The 19,517-nt window shown below is 41.3% G+C and overlaps 1 protein-coding gene across 1 annotated transcript in view; it reads right to left on the bottom strand.

Moving 5' to 3' along the window:
* The window catches only part of csmd3b (CUB and Sushi multiple domains 3b), a 1,933,688-nt gene that overhangs the window by 1,734,597 nt on the left and 179,574 nt on the right, over window positions 1-19,517 (bottom strand). The window contains exon 2 of the mRNA XM_072571243.1: window positions 14,487-14,709. Coding sequence (XP_072427344.1) covers window positions 14,487-14,709 — 223 coding nt within the window. The remainder of the gene's footprint in view (window positions 1-14,486; window positions 14,710-19,517) is intronic.

Here is a 19,517-nt window from a genome sequence, read left to right as displayed (position 1 = left end):
ACCTGAGTGTTACCATGCATGAGTCAAAAGGTGTGGCTCTGGAAAAGCACAGCAGGTCAGGCAGCATCTGAGGAGCAGGAGAGTCAAAGTTTTGGACATAAACCCTTCATCAGCTTATGCCCGAAACATCGACTCTCCTGCTCCTCGGATGCTGCCTGACATGCTGTGCCTTTCCAGTGTCACACTTTTTGACACTGACTCTCCAGCATCTGTAATCCTTACCTTTTCCATGTTACCATGCATGTTCGATTTATCAACACTTTAGGATTATACTTGAGATCCTAAAAAGGTGTAACATCTAAAGTTCCACTAACATAGAATGCCATATGCTTGGTTACAAGTTGAGTTTTATATTAGATCAGAGAGACTTGGGTGTCCAAGGGGTAGCTGAGATTCATTTTCCTCTTAACTTAAGGCAGCTATATATGAACGTATGACATATGTATTTTTTTACAGAAGTAAGTCACTTATCCTGAGAAATCTGCTCCATCATTCAATCAGATCATGGCCGACCTGATAACATTGCATTGCTATCTATCTCTTTTCAACCCCTTCTTTAATAAGAATCTTTGGATCTCTGTCTTAAATAAATTCAAAGACTCTCTTTCCACTGCCTTTTGAGAAGAAAATAATGCCTCCTTCATATCAAAAATGACAGCCCCTCATTATTTAAGCAGTGACCCCTAATTCTAGGTTCTCCCACAGGTGGAAGCATCTTCTCCAAATTCACCCCATTAGGACCCTCAGCATCTTCCATGTTTCAAACAAGTCACCATTGCTCTTCTAAACTCCAGTAGATATAAGCCTGACGTGTCCAAACTTTCCTCATAAGACAATAGACAATTGATTAGGAATGAAAGCAAACCTTTAATTGAGCTTTGAAGGTGCCTTCCATTTGGCCAAAAATATCCTGTCTACACCCATAACCTCACTTTCTGCCAAACTCTCACTGAAGGTATGACAAAAATGGAGGAGACCCCCGAAGCGAGTTTACCTGAAACATTGGTTCCAGGACTAGATGCCATTTCATCTGAATTCTTTTGATGAGATTGGCTCTCTATTCAAACCTGTACATCATACCCCCATAATGAGATTTTTTTTTCAAATTAAAAGCTTAAACATTTCCATTGCAATTAGTCATCTCAGATTTGTTCTCCAGAGCAAAATTCCTCTGAGAAGTGTATGAGATGTAATTGAAAGAATTGATGCTTACTGCATTAGAAACACATAGTAGAAATTCAGGCATATGTTCATTATTTTCTATCTGGAAGTGTACATTCAATTTCCTGCTGCCTAATCCCAAGAGACAAACAGTCAGATGGAAATCTAAATTCACAAAATTAACATGCACATGAAAGGAGAAAAGTAACATGGAATGAATTTGACAGTACCTTGTAGTTAAACACAACTTACATTTGGCAAAATAAATGTGGCTTTTATAAGCTCATAAATCATGGACTCACCAATGGAAAAGAAACATTTGTTGCCACCTTATAACTAAAAATTTAAACAAGTCATTGTCATTTGAGAATTTGGATTCTTAAGTAGATGAAATAGATTTTGTTTCAGTTCTGTAGTAATGATCTTTGTAAGAAGTTAGAAAGTCAACTTTGAACAGTGTCTTAACTCAAATGACTCAACCTAATACCTGGAGGTTAGAGTCATACATTCATGAAGTCATAGAGGTGTACAGTTATGGAGACAGACCCTTCAGCCCAACTCATCAATGGTGATCAGGATTCCTTAACTGAACTAGTCCCACTTGCCTACATTTGGCCCATATCCTTCTAAGCCTTTCCTATCATAGTGCCTATCCAAACGTCTTTTCAATGATGTAATTGTAGCCACCTCTATTACTTCTTCTAGCAGCTCATTCTATATACACAACACCCTCTGTGTGAAGAAGTTGCCCCTCAGGTCCCTTTTACACCTTTGCCTTCTTAGCTTAAACATTTACTCTCTAGCTTTGGACATCCCTACCTTGGGAATAAGACTTTGGCTATTCATATTACCCGTGCTCTTTCTGATTTTAGAAACTTCTATGAGGTCACTCCTCAGCCTCCTACACTGCAGGGAGAATAGTCCCAGCCAATACCTTATAAATCACATCATCCAGTCTCAGTAACATCCTTGTAAATATTTTTTGCACCCTTTCCTGTTTAATAACATCCTTCGTACAGCAAGACAACCAGAATTGTATGCAGTACTCCAAATGTGGCCTTGCTAATGTCTTATATGACTGTAATATGAAGTCCCAACTTCTGTATTCAGTTTTCTGACTGATACAAGCATGACAAATGTCTTCTTCACAACTGTGTCTACCTGTAACACCACTGTCAAGGAACTATGTACCTGCACCCACAGGTCTCTCTCTGTTCAAGCACCAAAAGGTTAATTGCTGAATCCATACAAAGTGATTTTTTTCCACCCAGAAAGACTGATAGTCAAAGCTCAGAATCAAGTTTCAGTTCCAAATAACAGCTCCATAATTAGGAGAAGATTTTGTCAATGCTTCAGGCTAGAAAGAAGTCTTTAGCATCTTAACAATTCGAGGAAATGGACTACACATGACCCAAGGTTTCTCTTAAGATTCAGTAGAAAGATTAAATGCATTAGACATTTTTGTGCCTTATGATGTTTTATTTTTGTGTTTCTTGGAGTGAAAGCAACAATCACATCTGCTGAATGTGCACGAGAAAGGAAGTGCTTGCAACATTGTCAGTTCATTCAGAAAAGACAGAGTTTAAGATAGAAATGATACATTTGTGATTGAGTAATTGTAATGAATATTCTTGGCAAAAGTTTTGAATCTTATTTTAAACGGCTTTCGTTACAACCTCTCTAAGAGAGTGTATAACTTTTAATTTGGACTAATGATATTTTGTAAAAAAAACTTTGGTAGGTTTACTTCACTTGGTTCAATGACTGACCATTGCATTAATGAGCCTGTAAAACTAAAACTTATGATCTATCAAACTCGGGTTCCTTCTGCGATCTTACATGTCCAGCATTGCCAACATCTGGAATCATAGCAACATCCCTTGCTTATCTGCTTTAGTCCTCTTCTCTATATTCTGCTCTTTTATTGTGCCTGTTGCAATTCAAATGTGATGAGCTCTACTACTCTACCAAAAGTGCAATTTGCTTCTTTATAGCATTCATTTTATTGGTTTCTCTCCTTATAGTAAATTATTTCATTTTGTTCCAAGGACCTTAACTAATGTTCGCTATTCTCATTACAATTATTTTTTTCTTTCCAATAGTCTTTCCCAACATTCCTTTCAAATACTTATTTAATTCTTTCGAAAAGAATTATGCTCCCATAAATGTTCCGCATATAGATATTGTTCTGCTGGGCAGAGAAATTGATCCCTGTGGCTCGATGGCAATTAAATCATAGAATCCCTACAGTGTGGAAGTAGGCAATTCGGCCCTCTGAATTCACACTGACCCTCCAAACAGACATCCCACCCAGACCCCCTTCCCTACCCTCTCACCATAACCCTGCTAATTCACCCAACCTGCACATCCCTGAACATTATGGGCAAGTTACAAGGCCAGTCCACAGAATCTGCACATCTTTGGACTGTGGAAGGTAACCAGAGCATCCAGAAGAAACCCACACAGACATAGGAAGAACTTGCAAACACCACACAGACAGTCATCCGAGGGGAGAAACGAACCTGAATCCCAGGTGCTGTGAGGCAGCAGTACTAACCACTGAGCCACTGTGCAGCCACCCCCAAATAGAGTTGTCAGCACCATTCCACAATTCATTATCAGCTTAACTAAACAGGCTCTTTAAGATGATACTTTTAGCAGCTTAATGGACATGGTGAAAGGAGTTAGATTACAGATCAGTCGTTATTTCATTGATTGACTTGATGGATTACCTCTGTCAGGATGATTCCCCAAAGCTTGTCCTCCATTGACAAGGCACATGTCAGGAGTGTGATAGAACACTCCTCACTAACCTGGACAAGTGCAGCATCAACAACATTCAAGAAGACAAACACTATCCAGGGCAGAACAACCCACCTGTTTGGCACCAGATCCACAAAAATCCAATCTTCTACCACCAACACTCAGTAGCAGCAGTCTTTACCATCTACAAGAGGCACTGCAGAAATTCACCAAAGATCTTATGCTAGCACCTTCCAAACCAAAAACACCACAATCTAGAAAGACAAGAACAGCAAATAGATTGAAACACTGCCACATGCAAGTTCATTTCCAAACTGCTCACTATCTAGATTCCTTTAATGTTGTTGGGGCAAAATCCTGCATTTCCCTTAGTAAAGGAGCTATGGACTGCAACATTTTAAGGAGGTCGCTCAATATCACATTATTAAGGTAGGAAGGAATGGAAAATAAACAAAAAAGCTGGCCCATGTCTCATGTGTGGATAAAAGACAAATGTTGGGTCACAGTTGGAAATAAAATCTCAAAGTATTATTCTTACCCTTACCACAAGTTATGTGAAATACATCTTTCTATCACTTTTGCTCCTTTTGCTAATCACGTTAAACCTGTGCCCACCCATTTTCAATGTTTTTGCAAATCGGAACATTGTATCCCAACTTTCTCCATCCAGATCCCTCATGATTTTGAGCACTTTAATCAGATCTTCTCTCAGCCTTCTCTTCTCCCAGGAAAATACTCTGAGTTTTTTTTCTAATCTATGTTCATAACTGAAATTCCTCAACTAAGGAACCATTTCTGTAAACTTCATCAGTATGATCACCAGTGCCATAACACTCTTCCTAAAGTGTAATGTCCAGCTTCTGTTGAAGCCCAAATAATGGCTGGTTCAACATTAACTCCTTGCCCTTGTACTGTATGCCCACATTAGTATGCTTAGGTCACTGTAGATAATTTCTAATCAACCTGATGCTATTATACAAGTCTGAGCAGGTGGAACTTGAACCCAGGCCTCCTGGCTCAGAGGAAGGGATGCTACCACTGCATCACAGAAGCTCTTCTGAGGACACTATGCATTAGTCATACACTCCAATCTGCCCTATATTGTTTAATGACTCAAGAACATATATAGAGGTAAAAACAATGACTGCAGATGCTGGAAACCAGATTCTGGATTAGTGGTGCTGGAAGAGCACAGCAGTTCAGGCAGCATCCAAGGAGTTTTGAAATCGATGTTTCAGGCAAAAGCCCTTCATCAGAAATAAAGGCAGAGAGTCTGAAGCATGGAGAGATAAGCTAGAGGAGGGTGGGGGTGGGGAGAAAGTAGCATAGAGTGCAATAGGTGAGTGGAGGAGGGGATGAAGGTGATAGGTCAGGGAGGAGAGGGTGGAGAGGATAGGTGGAAAAGGAGGTAGGCAGGTAGGAAAAGTCCGGACAAGTCATGGGGACAGTGCTGAGCTGGAAGTTTGGAACGAGGGTGAGGTGGTGGAAGGGGAAATGAGGAAAATGTTGAACTCCACATTGATGCCCTGGGTTTGATGTGTTCCGAGGTGGAAGAGGAAGCATTCTTCCTCCAGGCATCTGGTGGTAAGGGAGTGGCAGTGAAAGAGGCCCTTGGCAGAGTGGGAGGGGGAGTTGAAATGTTGGGCCACGGGGCGGTGTGGTTAATTGGTGCGGGTTCCCAGAGATGTTCCCAAAAGTGCTCTGCTAGGAGGCGCTCAGTCTCCCCAATGTAGAGGAGACCACATCGGGAGCAACGGACACAATAAATGATATTAGAGGATGTGCAGGTAAAACTTTAATGGATATGAAAGGCTCCTTTAGGGCCTTGGATAGAGGTGTGGGAGGTGGTATGGGCGCAGGTTTTACAGTTGCTGCGGTGGCAGGGGAAGGTGCCGGATAGGATGGAGGGTTGTAGGGGGGGCCGTGGACTTGACCAGGTATTCACGAAGGGAACGGTCTTTGCGGAAGGCAGAAAGGGGTGGGGAGGGAAATATATCCTTGGTGGTGGGGTCTGTTTGGAGGTGGCGGAAATGTCGATGGATGATTTGGTTTATGCAAAGGTTGGTAGGGTGGAAGTTGAGCACCAGGGGCGTTCTGTCCTTGTTACGGTGGGAGGGGTGGGGTCTGAGGGTGGAGGTGCGGGATGTGGACGAGATGCTTTCAAGGGCATCTTTAACCACGTGGGAAGGGAAATTGCAGTCTCTAAAGAAGGAGGCCATCTGGTGTGTTCTGTGGTGGAACTGGTCCTCCTGGGAGCAGATACGGCGGAGGTGGAGGAATTGGGAATACAGGATGGCACTTTTGTAAGAGGTACGGTGGGAAGAGGTGTAATCCAGGTAGCTGTGAGAGTCGGTGGGTTTGTAAAAAATGTCAGTGTCAAGTCGGTCATCATTAATGGAGATGGAGAGGTCCAGGAAGGGGAGGGAGGTGTCAGAGATGGTCCAGGTAAATTTAAGGTCAGGGTGGAATATGTTGGTGAAGTTGATGAATTGCTCAACCTCCTCGCAGGAGCACGAGATGGCGCCAATGCAGTCAACAATGTAGCGGAGGTAGAGGTGGGGAGTGGTGCCGGTGTAATTACGGAAGATCAACTGTTCTACATAGCCAACAAAGAGACAGGCATAGCTGGGGCCCATACATGTGTCCATGGCTACCCCTTTGGTCTGGAGGAAGTGGGAGAATTCGAAGGAGAAATTGTTAAGGGTGAGGACCAGTTCGGCCAAATGAATGAGAGTGTCAGTGGAAGGGTACTTTTGGGGACATCTGGAGAGGAAAAAATGGAGGGTTTGGAGGCCCTGGTCATGGCAGATGGAGGTGTAGAGGGATTGGATATTCATGGTGAAGATGAGGCGTTGGGGGCCAGGGAAACAGAAGTCTTGGAGGAGGTGGAAGGCGAGGGTGGTGTCTCCAACGTATGTGGGGAGTTCCTGGACTAGGGGGGATAGGACAGTGTCGAGGTAGGTAGAGATGATTTCAGTGGGGCAGGAGCATGCTGAGTCAATGGGTCGGCCAGGGTGGTCAGGCTTGTGGATCTTGGGAAGGAGGTAGAACCGGGCAGTGCGGGGTTCCCGGACTGTGAGGTTGGAAGCTGTGGGTGGGAGATCTCCAGAGGTGATGAGGTTTATATGGTCTGGGAGATGATGGCTTGGTGATGGGGGATGGGGTCATGGTCGAGGGAGCAGTAGGAAGAGGTGTCCTCGAGTTGACGTTTGGCTCCAGTGGTGTAGAGGTCAGTGCGCCAGACTACCACTGCGCCCCCTTTATCCGCTGGTTTGATGGTGAGGTTGGATTGGAGCAGAGAAATTGGAGGGCTGCACGTTGTGAGGGTGAGAGGTTGGAGTGGGGGAGGATGGTCGACAGGTTGAGGCAGTTAATGTCCAGGCCGCAGTTGGAAATGAAGAGGTCGCGGGCAGGTAATAGGCCAGCGCGGGGTGTCCAGGTGAATGCAGTGTGTTGGAGGTGGGCGAAGGGGTCCTCGGAAGGTGGGCGGGAATCCGGATTGTAAAAGTAAGCTTGGAGGCAGAGGCGACGGAAGAATTGTTCAACGTCATGGCGTGTATTAAATTCATTGATGCGTGGACGGAGGTGGACGAAGGGGAGTCCTTTGCTGAGGACTGATCGTTCGTCCTCAGTGAGGGGGAGGTCTGGAGGGATGGTGAAAACTCAGCAGGGCTGGGAGCTGGGATCTGGTGTCAGTGTGGAGCTGGGAGTGAGGGCGGAACCTGTAACTGGAGTGGGTGTGGTGGTGGGGGCAATGGGGGTGGAGTCATGAGCAGGGGTAGTATTCCCCTTGGGTTTCTGGGGTGTGGGGATAGTGACAGTGGGGTCTGTGGGGGGCATGTCAGCAGAATGCAGGTAAGTGGCGCTGGTGGGGGCAGAAGTGGTGGTGACCACGACAGTAGGGGTGGTGGAAATCACTGAGCGTGTGGCATCAGCGATGATGTGAGGGGCGGAAGTGGATTTATGTGTGATGCATGAGGAATTGTGAAGGCGGAAGTGGTTGTGGGAGTGGCCATGATGAGGGCAGAAGTGACATCATCAATCAGCATGGGGGTGGCAGCTGCATCAGCCGCCTGGCTAATGGCGTTTATGTAGTTTCCGAGGCCAGGGGAATCTTCTGGAATGTTTGAGGAGCGCTGGTTATGGAGGTGGGTAGATAAAAGTTTGTTGTACTTACAGTTTTTGATGTTTGAGATGGAATTGAAATACTGTTTGTTGAGAGTATGAATTCTCCTGAGGATGTAGTACAGAGTCGGTCCTTTGCAATTCTGAGAGAGTGTGGCCCTCAGCTGGGGCAGGGCTGACTGTAGAGAGGTTAGGTGCCGGCGCATTGCTGCAAGCGTGAAGTGGAGGATCTTGAAGGAGAACTGTTGCTGGTGTTTTTGAATCTGTAGTCTGTACTGTTTGTCCTATTCGGGTCTGAACTCTGCTGGTTTAAAGGTGGTCCGGAGTTCATGTGGGATGAGTTGGTTACGGAGGCAGGCACTGAGGAAGCGAATGTGGCTGTGGTTGCGAGTTTGTTTCACGACATGGTTGGAGAGCTTCAGGGCAGAGGAAATGACCTGGGAGTTGCAGTGGGAGAGGGACTCCCTGAGATTCTTGTAGAGAGAGGAGGAAAACTTCTTCAAGGCAGGCATCCTTGCAAGAGGATTCGCAGTAGGGTTAAAATCAACTCAGTAAAAACAATGACTGCCGATGCTGGAAACCAGATTCTGGATTAGTGGTGCTGGAAGAGCACAGCAGTTCAGGCAGCATCCAAGGAGCAGTGAAATCGACATTTCAGGCAAAAGTCCTTCATCAGGAATAAAGGCAGAGAACCTGAAGTGTGGAGAGATAAGCTAGAGGAGGGTGGGGGGTGGGGAGAAAGTAGCATAGAGTACAATAGGTGAGTGGGGGAGGGGATGAAGGTGATAGGTCAGGGAGGAGAGGGTGGAGTGGATAGGTGGAAAAGGAGATAGGCACTTGGGACAAATCCGGACAAGTCATGGGGACAGTGCTGAGCAATTCTGCAATATCATCTCTGATTTGAGACAAAAGTACCAAGTTATAGAATCTCTGCGCCATTTTTGCATTCAGAAGTTTGGAACTAGGGTGAGGTGGGGGAAGGGGAAATGAGGAAACTGTTGAACTCCACATTGATGCCCTGGGGTTGACGTGTCCTGAGGCAGAAGATGAGGCATTCTTCCTCCAGGCATCTGGCGGTAAGGGAGCGGCAGTGAAGGAGGCCCAGGACCAACATGTCCTCAGCAGAGTGGGAGGGGGAGTTGAAATGTTGGGCCATGGGGCGGTGTGGTTGATTGGTGCGGGTGTCCCGGAAATATTCCCTAAAGCGCTCTGCTCAGAGGCGCCCAGTCTCCCCAATGTAGAGGACACCACTTCAGGCTCTCTGCCTTTATTCCTGATGAAGGGCTTTTGCAAGAAACGTCGATTTCGCTGCTCCTTGGATGCTGCCTGAACTGCTGTGCTCTTCCAGCACCACTAATCCATGAACATATATACGCAAGTCTCCCTGCACAAGTACCCACTTTAGAATTGTAACATTTACTTTATACAGTCTCTCCATGTCTTTCTGACAAAAGTTTATAATTTCACACCAAACTGCATTGACCTTCATTTACCACCTCTCCACCACACCCTTTTGAGGTTCTGCAAAAATCTCATAGTTGATATACTTTCGAGCTTTGAATCATCGGTCAATGTTAATATTGTGATGATGCTGTGACTTTAAGAGATGTATTTTGTCCTGGTTTCTTTTAGAAAAAGAATGGGGGAGCAGGTGTTAAGTAATATATGCGAAGTTAAATAACTTGTGAAACCTTGGGTATTTTTTTCAAAAATTGAAACAATGGAAGCAGTCTGAGTGGGTGTGGTCAAGCTGCCACCCATAGAACTGGGGATTTTTAGTTCTTAGTTTTCAGTAGCAGTTGATGGATCATGAATATGGAAAGGTGCGTGTTATTTCGGAAGGAAAGAAGGCTAGGAAATGGTAAAGGGTAATTATGTTCAATAACGATGGAAGGATGATTGAATAGACAGAGAGAAGGATGATCCAAGTCCAGGAAAGTAGGATAGAGAAGGAGTTTGAGCGCAAATGAAAAGTAATAAAGGTACAAAATCACGAGTGAAAATGGAGTACAGACTTCATATTTGATAAGGAGTATAAATTAAAAAGTAATAGGAACTTAACAGAAACATATGAAAATAATCATGAGGAATGATGATTGAGATACAGGATGCAAGAATCAGATGCACAAAGGTCACTTAGATGAAGAGTTTATTGATTTTTATGCATAGTCTTTTAGAACTGCATGCCCTGGAGCAAACCAGAAAGTATACTGTATTAATTCTGATATTGTGTCATCTGATAGGGTTAATTAATAACCTTATAGAGAAGGATTCCTAGTTAGCATCAACCATGATTTAGTTGTATTTTGGTTTCAGTTTGAGGGAGAGAAGATTGGGTCCAAGACTGGTGCATTAAACTTACATAAACATAGTTATGAAGACATAGAACCATAGAGTCAGGGAGATGTTCAACATGGAAACAGACCCTTCAGTCCAATTCGTCCAGCCAATGAGATATCCTAACCTAATCAAGTCCCATTTGCCAGCACTTGACCCATATCCTTCTAAACCCTTCCTATTCAAATACCTATCCAGATGCCTTTTAAATGTTGTAATTGTACCAACCTCCACCACTTCCTCTGGCAGCTGATTCCATACATGCACCACCTTCTGCATGAAAAGTTTGCCCCTTTGGTCCCTTTTATATCTTTCCCTCTCACTCTGAACCTATGCCTTCAAGTTCTGGACTCCTCCCACTCCATGGAAAAGACTTTGTCTATTTATCTTATCCATGCTCCTCATGATTTTATAAATCTCTAGAAGTCCACCCCTCAGCCTCCGATGCAACAGATAAAATAGCCGCACCCTATTCAGCTTTTCCCTGATGCTGAAATCCTCCAAACCTGGGAGCATCGTGTAAATCTTTTCTGAACCTTTTCAAGTTTTACACCATCCTTTTGATAAGGAGGAGACCAGAATTGCACACAGTATTCCAAAAGTGGCCCAATTAATGTCCTGTACAGCTGCAAAATAATTTCCCAACTCCTGTACTCAATACTCTGATCAATAAAGGAAAACATACCAAATGCCTTCTTCACTATCTTATCTACCTGCGCCTTCACTTTCAAGGAGCTATGAACCTGCATTCCAAGATCTCTTTGTTCAGCAACACTCCCTAGGACCTTACCACTAAGTGTATAAGCCCTGCTCTGGTTTATTTTTTCAAAAAGCAGCATCTCACATTTATCTAAATTAAATTCCATCTGCCATACCTCAACCCATTGACCCATCTGATCAAGATCCTGTGGTACTCTGGGGTAACCTTCTTCTCTATCCACTACACCTCCAATTTTGGTGTCATCTGCAAGCTTACTAACTAAACCTCCTACTTTCACGTCCAAATCATTAATAAAAATGACAAAAAGCAGTGGACCAAGCACCGATCCTTGTGGCACACCACTGGTCACAGGCCTCCAGTCTGAAAAGCAACCCTCCACCACCACCATCAGTCTGACATGAGAGAAAAATGAGCTCAAATGAACTGGCATCAGGTTAAAGGAGAGGTCAATCAAAACGTATTTGAAGACATGGAGAAGAATAATTGAAAATACATGGAACAGATAGGTTTGAATCCAAGGGTATGACTAATCATCTTTGCCTAACTAAAAATAAAAATGAAATAAAAAACTAAGGATTGTGTCAAATTTTTAAAAATATCTATAATTGCATGAAGATATATAGCAGATCAGAAGACTGGCCAATATGTAAAATAAGGCAAGGAGTGTTGTTTTATGTTTGTCCAAGGTACAGATTTCACTTGTGAGTCATGTGAGGCAATTTAAAGGGCAATTGTATGAATCAGGCACTTACATTTACAGATATCTGAAATCAGAATTCTGCTTGTGCACCTCACGCAGTGGCCAACTATGTTAATTACAATTCTTGCACACAAAATAATATTGACCATGCCAATATTGAAGATGCCATTGGTCATCACAGATTGACCATAATCCTTTCAGTGCAGAATAAGTAATCACTGGCGATCTTAAGGTTGTCACCAACAGTTGATAATTCACAAATACATGTAGTCCCAATTCATATCCAAACAGCGACATCACTAAAAAACCTTTAATGATGTCTCCATGCGTTCATCTCACCTGTGGCTACAACGTACAGAAATTAATTCACGGCTATGTAATGCAGCAGTGACATTCCCGACCTCTTGAACGCGAGGTCTGGGCAAAGACCTACCTGCTCCAAAGATGTGTCATAATAAGTCCAAACAGTTTGAATAAAAGTAACTAGATCAGTAGAATCAGTGAAAATAATTTGGACTAAATCTTTCACAGTGGCACTTCCTTTCGGTAACTCTAATTGGCCTTCAGACATCATCATGCCGTTTCTTTTCTCCAGTTGTAAAACAGATGCTGGGGTTTTAATGGCCTCCTCTCACAAAGTTGCATAGACAGAAAGTATTTCAGAGCAGAAGATTTTAGCCGGAGGTTTCTTTCAATGTCTGTCTCTTGCATGTCAGCCAACAACATAAACGCTTCAATACTTAGGAAGATTGTTTCCATTCATGAGTTTACTGAATCACTTGAGCCACATCACTGCTTTTGATCTTGGTTTATCAAGTAAATAAAGGGAGAACTGCATATGTTTCCATTTTCATTTAAATGATTCCAAATAGAACATTGTGCTAAACCTTTGATTTCAATAATTTAATGAACTTCATCCATGTTACATTAAATTAATTTAAATGCTTTTCCATGAAAAGTGACTGAAGTTCAGTAATATTGGGACAATCTATTCATTAACATGTTAACTAGTTCATTTAACTTTTCATCGTATTTCTCCTTTCTCACACCTCACTCAGCCTTACATCACACAGCAAAAAGCTTAATGCTTGCCAAATGCAAAACTAAAGAATACAATGGAAAATAAGTAATGAAAAATGAATGGCAATCATACTCATATAAATTTATTGCACTGCTTCAACAGACACAAGCTTTCTAATATTAATGTTTAATAGCTCTATTAAAATAGCAAAATGATTCCTTATAACCTTACATCCACTAGTTGTTATTGCAAAACGTAATTGCCAAGCTTGCATCAATTAATAAAATCAAATGCATAAAAATACTTATCGAAAGGGATTATAAATTAAGGTTTACCAGCACCTAACCATTAAAAATTTGAAGTCATTTTCAATTTAACAGATTGTGACATAATCAGTACTTGTGTGAAGATTTTATATTGCATTTAGGATTTGACTTACTGTGCTCAATCAATTATTCACTAATTTTCAAAACAATCATTTATGATCAACAGTTTCTTCACTGCAGCCAATTTTATTTTTAAACATAGAGCTCATGGTACATGGATGCTTGCTTTCAAAATGGATTTCTCTTCATTCCATCCCAGATGCCAAGAAAAGCTGTTTCTGCTTTGCAATAGTCAGGTGTTTTAATCTCTACCTCAGAAGAGAAAGCACTATTAACTATTAGGTTAATATATTTTTTTCCACAATTTATCACACCAGTCAATCCGTAATCTCCTGGAATGAGATTACCAACCTGTGTCAAAACAGAGACATATTCTGAGCCATCATAGACGCTAGGAAATTGCTTGATACAGCCCACATACAATTTACAGAGGGCCCTTACTGATACTGAAGTCATATACATTCCATCAACTTATACTTAAACGCAGGTCTGAGAGTTTAAAATCCCATGTTGAATGCACTGGTCACCTACGTTCCAGTGATAAATTTCCATTTTTATCTAAATTTACCAACATGAACAAATGGGTGTGACTTGTCCATGAGCAAATTATGAGAAATCTGTATTTTGATGGAGAAATTAATCACACTGTATGAAGTTAATTTTTAAATACTTTATAAAGTTCTGTTTCTATCCAATGTTCCAAAGTATCACCATAAAATTGCAGTATCATGTGAGATTCAAATTCATTTTAATGAAATAGAAATTTCATGATTGATGACTGGTAAAGTACAGCAAAACATTTTACAACAATTGCCTGGATTTAATCTGGCGCACAAAACAAATCAACTGTTAGGAAAATTATGTGGAACAGGGGTAAAAAATATAAACCTGATGTCCTGCAGCAGCTTATTTCACAAAAGTAAAAAGCAAGCAATTTTAAACTGCTACATGATAGTAATGTTTAATAAATAATATACAATACAAATGAACCATTCTCTTTTTCTGTGATGATTTGTAAATGAATGTCTAAAATGGAATTAAATGAAACTCAGCACTTTGAAAAATATTATCGGTTATAGCAAAATAGATTTAACGTGAGTGTAACTCCAGACATCGAAGAAAATTGTATTGTCTTGAAGTTTGCGAAATACACGCAACAAAAAATCTAATGAAAGTGTTCCGAAACTGCCAACATAGGGTCACCAAAAGAAATCAAATTCTTAAACATGATGTTCAATGGTCACGTTACAGTTCATGCAAAATAATGCTTACCTCGCCCTAAAGTTTACAGGATGAGGTTGCCCATCATACAATGCAAGATAATCATACTCTTCCTCCAAAGCAAAGGATTGGAACACAATCTGTATTCTGTTGCGTTCTTCCGCTACAATGATCCATGTACAGTTTGCACCATTTGGATACCCATATGGGAAGCCAGGACTTTCTATCGTGCCATTTAATCCTTGTAATGTCCCTCCACATGTATAAATAAATCCTGTAATGAAAAGGTGTGGAAAAGAGGATTTAGATAAATAATATTACAGACTAAAAAAAATCATTCAAGACATAAATTAGTTCACCTTGGCTTGCAACAGCCTGTGGTAGTTTATTGTCTAGACAGCTGAAACATAAATTATTCAAAATTGTGTCATGACTTTAAATAAGATATCCTTCAGATTGTCATCTTATCATCAAATAATGAATCATTTTTCATTAAAAATAACCCTGATAAAGAACCAATATGTAACTGTCGTACTGTGGTTAAAAAAAAACAGGATATTTTGAAAATTAGAACTCCCAGTACAGAGCTTTGGATGACAGGAATTCATATGAATCTCAACATGGTGGCTAGTTTAACCTGTATATATATTTTTCTATCCATTTATTCACAGCCTATTATTTGTGTCAAAGGGTAATGGAAATTTTATGCATTTCTAGCATTTTCACATGGAATGTTTTGGCTGTGTCATCCATGCTCTTAAAAATTAAAGTTTTAACATGGCATAAAAGGGAAAGTAAACCTAGAAATTTCACCTTAGTTGAGATCAATAAACTGCAGTTGCTTCTGTTGTGATTTATCCTATTGTTTTTTCTCATTCCAAAATTTTAAAAAGCCTTATGAGATCGCCTTTCGCTTGAGTTTCTCCTGTGAGCCCACTTATGTTGCAATGCTACTATTAGCTACCATAATAACAACCTGTCAACTTGATACTTGATGCTTTTCTCTCAATGGGAATGTAATTGTCCACAACTCATCACCCTCTCACAGCACAGGTAGAATATAAACACAGCTGTACATGAATCACCTCTATACCAATTATGTCTTGCAAAGTGTGCTCTGTTGTGCTGCACCAGTGTTCATTATGCTTTCTCCACTAATTTCTATATTTCTGGCTAATGCAGATTAAATAAGAGGCTTAATGAGGAAGAAATTTTGTGTAATACGGTTCTCACTTGACAGAAAAAAAAGTATTCTGAGAAGGGTTACTGCACCCAAAACATTAATTTTGCTTTCTCGCCATTGATGATGCCAAACCTGCTGAGCTTCTCCAGCAACTTCTATTTTTTTTCCCAGAAAAAAAAGGATGGTTGTATATGGACCAGAGATTAACACACCAGGTTTCTCAGTCATTAAAATTAATAACTCATCATTTGGAACTTCACAAAGCAAGCAATTTGATCTGCAGACTCCTACCATTAGCACGTCCTCTCAAAATATACCTTCGCAGTATGAACAGAGAGAACATAATTTTTGAAACGCTGAAGACTTTGAAGAACCAGTTTGTTTTTGTTCCTAGTCCACATGCATTAATGTTAATAGAAGCTCGACTTAATTCCTCCAATTTCATCACAAATGCAACTGAAGATAAAATGTTTCAAGTCCCGGCAATTCTGCCAAAGTGAAAAGGAAAGAGACAATCCTTTTGTAATGAATATTCAGATAAAGAATGCAATGGTTTGGAAAAAGTTAAATAAATGTCTAAGGAACATGGCCTTAAAGTTCAATTCTATTAATTCTGAAATCATGACTGTTCAGATATGAAATATAATCTTCCCTCTCTGAAGGAACTTGACAAGTAATAACACAGTAGACTGGGTCAAACTAATAATCATCTTGCCTCATTTAGCCTCATCATCTGCAAAAGGTGCAGACATGTAAACGTTCTTAAATTCAGATGGTAACTGAACAATAAGTGGTATTTTTCAGAATCAGTCCCGACTGAAATGGCAGTGTCATTTGCAGGTCAGGAACTTGTTTTCCTAATTAGCTGATCACCAATGATTGATGGTCAAATTTGCCTTCTGCTGTAATAGCCAATCCACTAAAGGTGTTTTCATCTATGTTCTGCCTACCTTGCATCATTCTATTAAACAACAACTTCATTTAGTATCTGGACAATTTTGACTATTATTTGTCTCACTTAGTAATGTCCCACAAAGACTGATGGCAATGACTGATTTCCCAGATATCTTTTCAAGGCAGCAAAACTAATGCAATAGAGTCTCACTCTCCTAAACCAGAAATCCAATTTGAACCAGAATGGGATCTGTGAGAAGTCTTAGCTCTTATCTGCAATTCAAATGCTTGTACTAACCAAGCAATCCAAAAATTGAATTTCATCAGCTCAGGTTTATGTTGTATTCTTTCCTGAAATGGCAATTGTTTCCTGAAATTTATCAAAGTCTATCTGTGCATCTTATGAATTCAGCAACCACAATTTGAATTTATTTTATTTCTGTGTTTATGTGTTTAATGTGATTGGGTCTTCAAGACAAAAAAAATGCTTGGCAATCTCCAAAAGGAGATATTAGGTCATATGACCAAATTCTAAACCAAAGACAAATGTTTTACAGAGTGCAAAGTAAGCAAAGAAAGGCAGAAAGTATATGTGTGTGCACGCGTGCATATTACATATTTATATGTGTATTTATGTGCGTATGCATGCATATTATACGTGTATGTGTGTCCATGTGTGTATGCATGTATTTATATCTGTTAGTTTGTGTGGGGGGTGGGGGAGTCGGGGTGTCAGGAGAGTTCCAGAGGTAATTTAAGGTATCACCAACAATTGTAGAGCACTTAAAACTGGCGATACATTAGGGCCTGGAATTAGAAGAGCACATATATTGGAGAGTTGTGGAGCTGGCAAAGGTTGCAGAAATAGGAAGGGGTGACACTTGAAAATAACGAGATAATTCTAAAATCAAGATATTGCTTGATCACGTAACAATAGAGATCAGTAAAGCACAGGGGCGACAGCAGAATGGGACTTACTCTGAGTTGAGACTTGGACAGCAGAGATTGATATTCATTTACATTTAAGGAGTTAAAATGCAGCAGACCAGCCAGAAATGTGTGCGAGTTGAGTGTGTTAGATAAATACTTGAAGTTAGGGGTAAAAAAAAGACATGAATGAGGCCTGAGCAGCAGGTGACTGGAATAAGGCTGAAGTCAGGTAATGCTTATGCAATGGAAATAAGCCATCTTAGTAATGATCATCAGAAGCTGATCCTTCAGGTGTGACAATGGTTCACTGGAAACAGCCACAGCATATATGAATATTGGTAATCATAGCTATGTGCCACAGTTGTGTTGGTGCAGTTGACAAGGTCAGAGGTGGAGTCTTGGGGATAAAGGTATGACTCTCTGTGAGGAACACATGTACTGCAGAAGACAAGTGTTTTATTTTAATTATTATCCTTTCATGGGTTATGGGTGTCACTGTCAAAGCCAATTTGTTCCTGATCCCTAATTGCACTGGAACTGAGTGTCTTACTTGGCTCATTCGGAGGTCAGTTAAGAGTCAACTACTATGCCATTTATCTGGAGTCATCTGCAGGTCAGACTGGATAAGCGCAACAGATTTCCATCCCTAAAGGACATGAGATGCATAATACCTGATCTGGACCATTCAAACAAGAATTCAATAGGCTACTGGGATGCTAAAGATATAATCAGATATCTTGACCACTCCAGTTGAGCCCTCCATTATACCCCAGCAAAGGTCTCTCAGGTGATTCTGGTCTAATTTGTTCGCGTAATCTACCAGAGAAAAGAGTTCCTGAGTAATACAGATTTCATCCATTGCCAATCCTCATCTACTGAAGAGAACTCTTGAAAAAGTTCAGTTTTGGGATATAACTGTCGCTGGTTGGACAGCATTTATTGCCCATCGCTCGTTGCCCTAAGGATGCCATGGTGAGCTGCCTTCTTAAATTGCTGCAGTCCATTTTGTGTCAACAGGTCCACAAGGTTCAGGACAGAGTTCCAGGATTTTCCAAGGTTTGTATTGAATTGCCCTGGAATGGAAGAGATGATAGTGAGCAGCTATTTTGAATTGCTACAATACTTGGGGTATACAGGGCCCCACAATGCCTCTTGGAAGGCAGTGGGAGGGTGTTGACTAAGCAATAGTAAAGAATAACAATACAGTTTTAAATCAGGCTGCCTGTCATTTGGAGAGGTACTTGCAGCTGGTGGTGCATTTTGTGCCCTTGGTCTTCTTCCGATGGACACTGCAATTTTGAAAGTTCCTTGAAGAGCTTTGGAAAGGTCTTGATGATTTTCTGCAGTGTATTTTGGAGATCTTCACAACTGCCAATGTGCGTTGGTGGTGAAGGGACTGAATGTTATGATTTGGAGATGCCGGTGTTGGACTGGAGTGTATAAAGTTAAAAATCACACAACACCAGGTTATAGTCCAACAGGTTTAATTGGAAGCACACTAGCTTTCAGAGTGACACTCCTTCATCAGGTGATAGTGACTGAATGTTAGTTGTCATGGTTGGGATGCCTAACACGTGGTTCTGAATGATGTCAAGCATCGTGTATTGTTGCAGCTGCACTTAATTAGGCAAGTGGAGAGATATTCCACAGCCATTAAATATGTTAATTGATGTCTCACTGTGCTGTCAACATTAGTGGTAAAACCCAGAAACTATGTGATGACATTGCTCTGCCAACAAATGGCCCCTAGCTTTTTCCCCTCAGCTATATAAGTGAGTGTTTTCTAAACCCAATCCTTGTAGGGTCTCCCACCCAACCACCTCCTCTAACCTTATACACCAGGGAAACATCAGATAAGCTTCTCTTCTTTTTTTTTAACTTTCTGACAAGGGGACTAACAGGGATGGCAGTGCAGGGAGTGGGATGTTCCTCCTGCATGATGTTTGAGGTGAGGGATGCCATTAGTATCCCATCTAAGTACATCTGCAGGAAGTGCACCCAACTCTTGTTCCTCCAAGGCTGCGTTAGGGAACTGGAGAAGGAGCTGAATGAACTTCGGATCATTTGGGAGGCAG

This window comes from Chiloscyllium punctatum, chromosome 5, assembly GCF_047496795.1.
Source record: "Chiloscyllium punctatum isolate Juve2018m chromosome 5, sChiPun1.3, whole genome shotgun sequence".
Lineage (NCBI taxonomy): Eukaryota > Metazoa > Chordata > Chondrichthyes > Orectolobiformes > Hemiscylliidae > Chiloscyllium > Chiloscyllium punctatum.
Note: the sequence above shows the minus strand (reverse complement) of the source record. Positions and strands in the feature narration are given on the sequence as shown.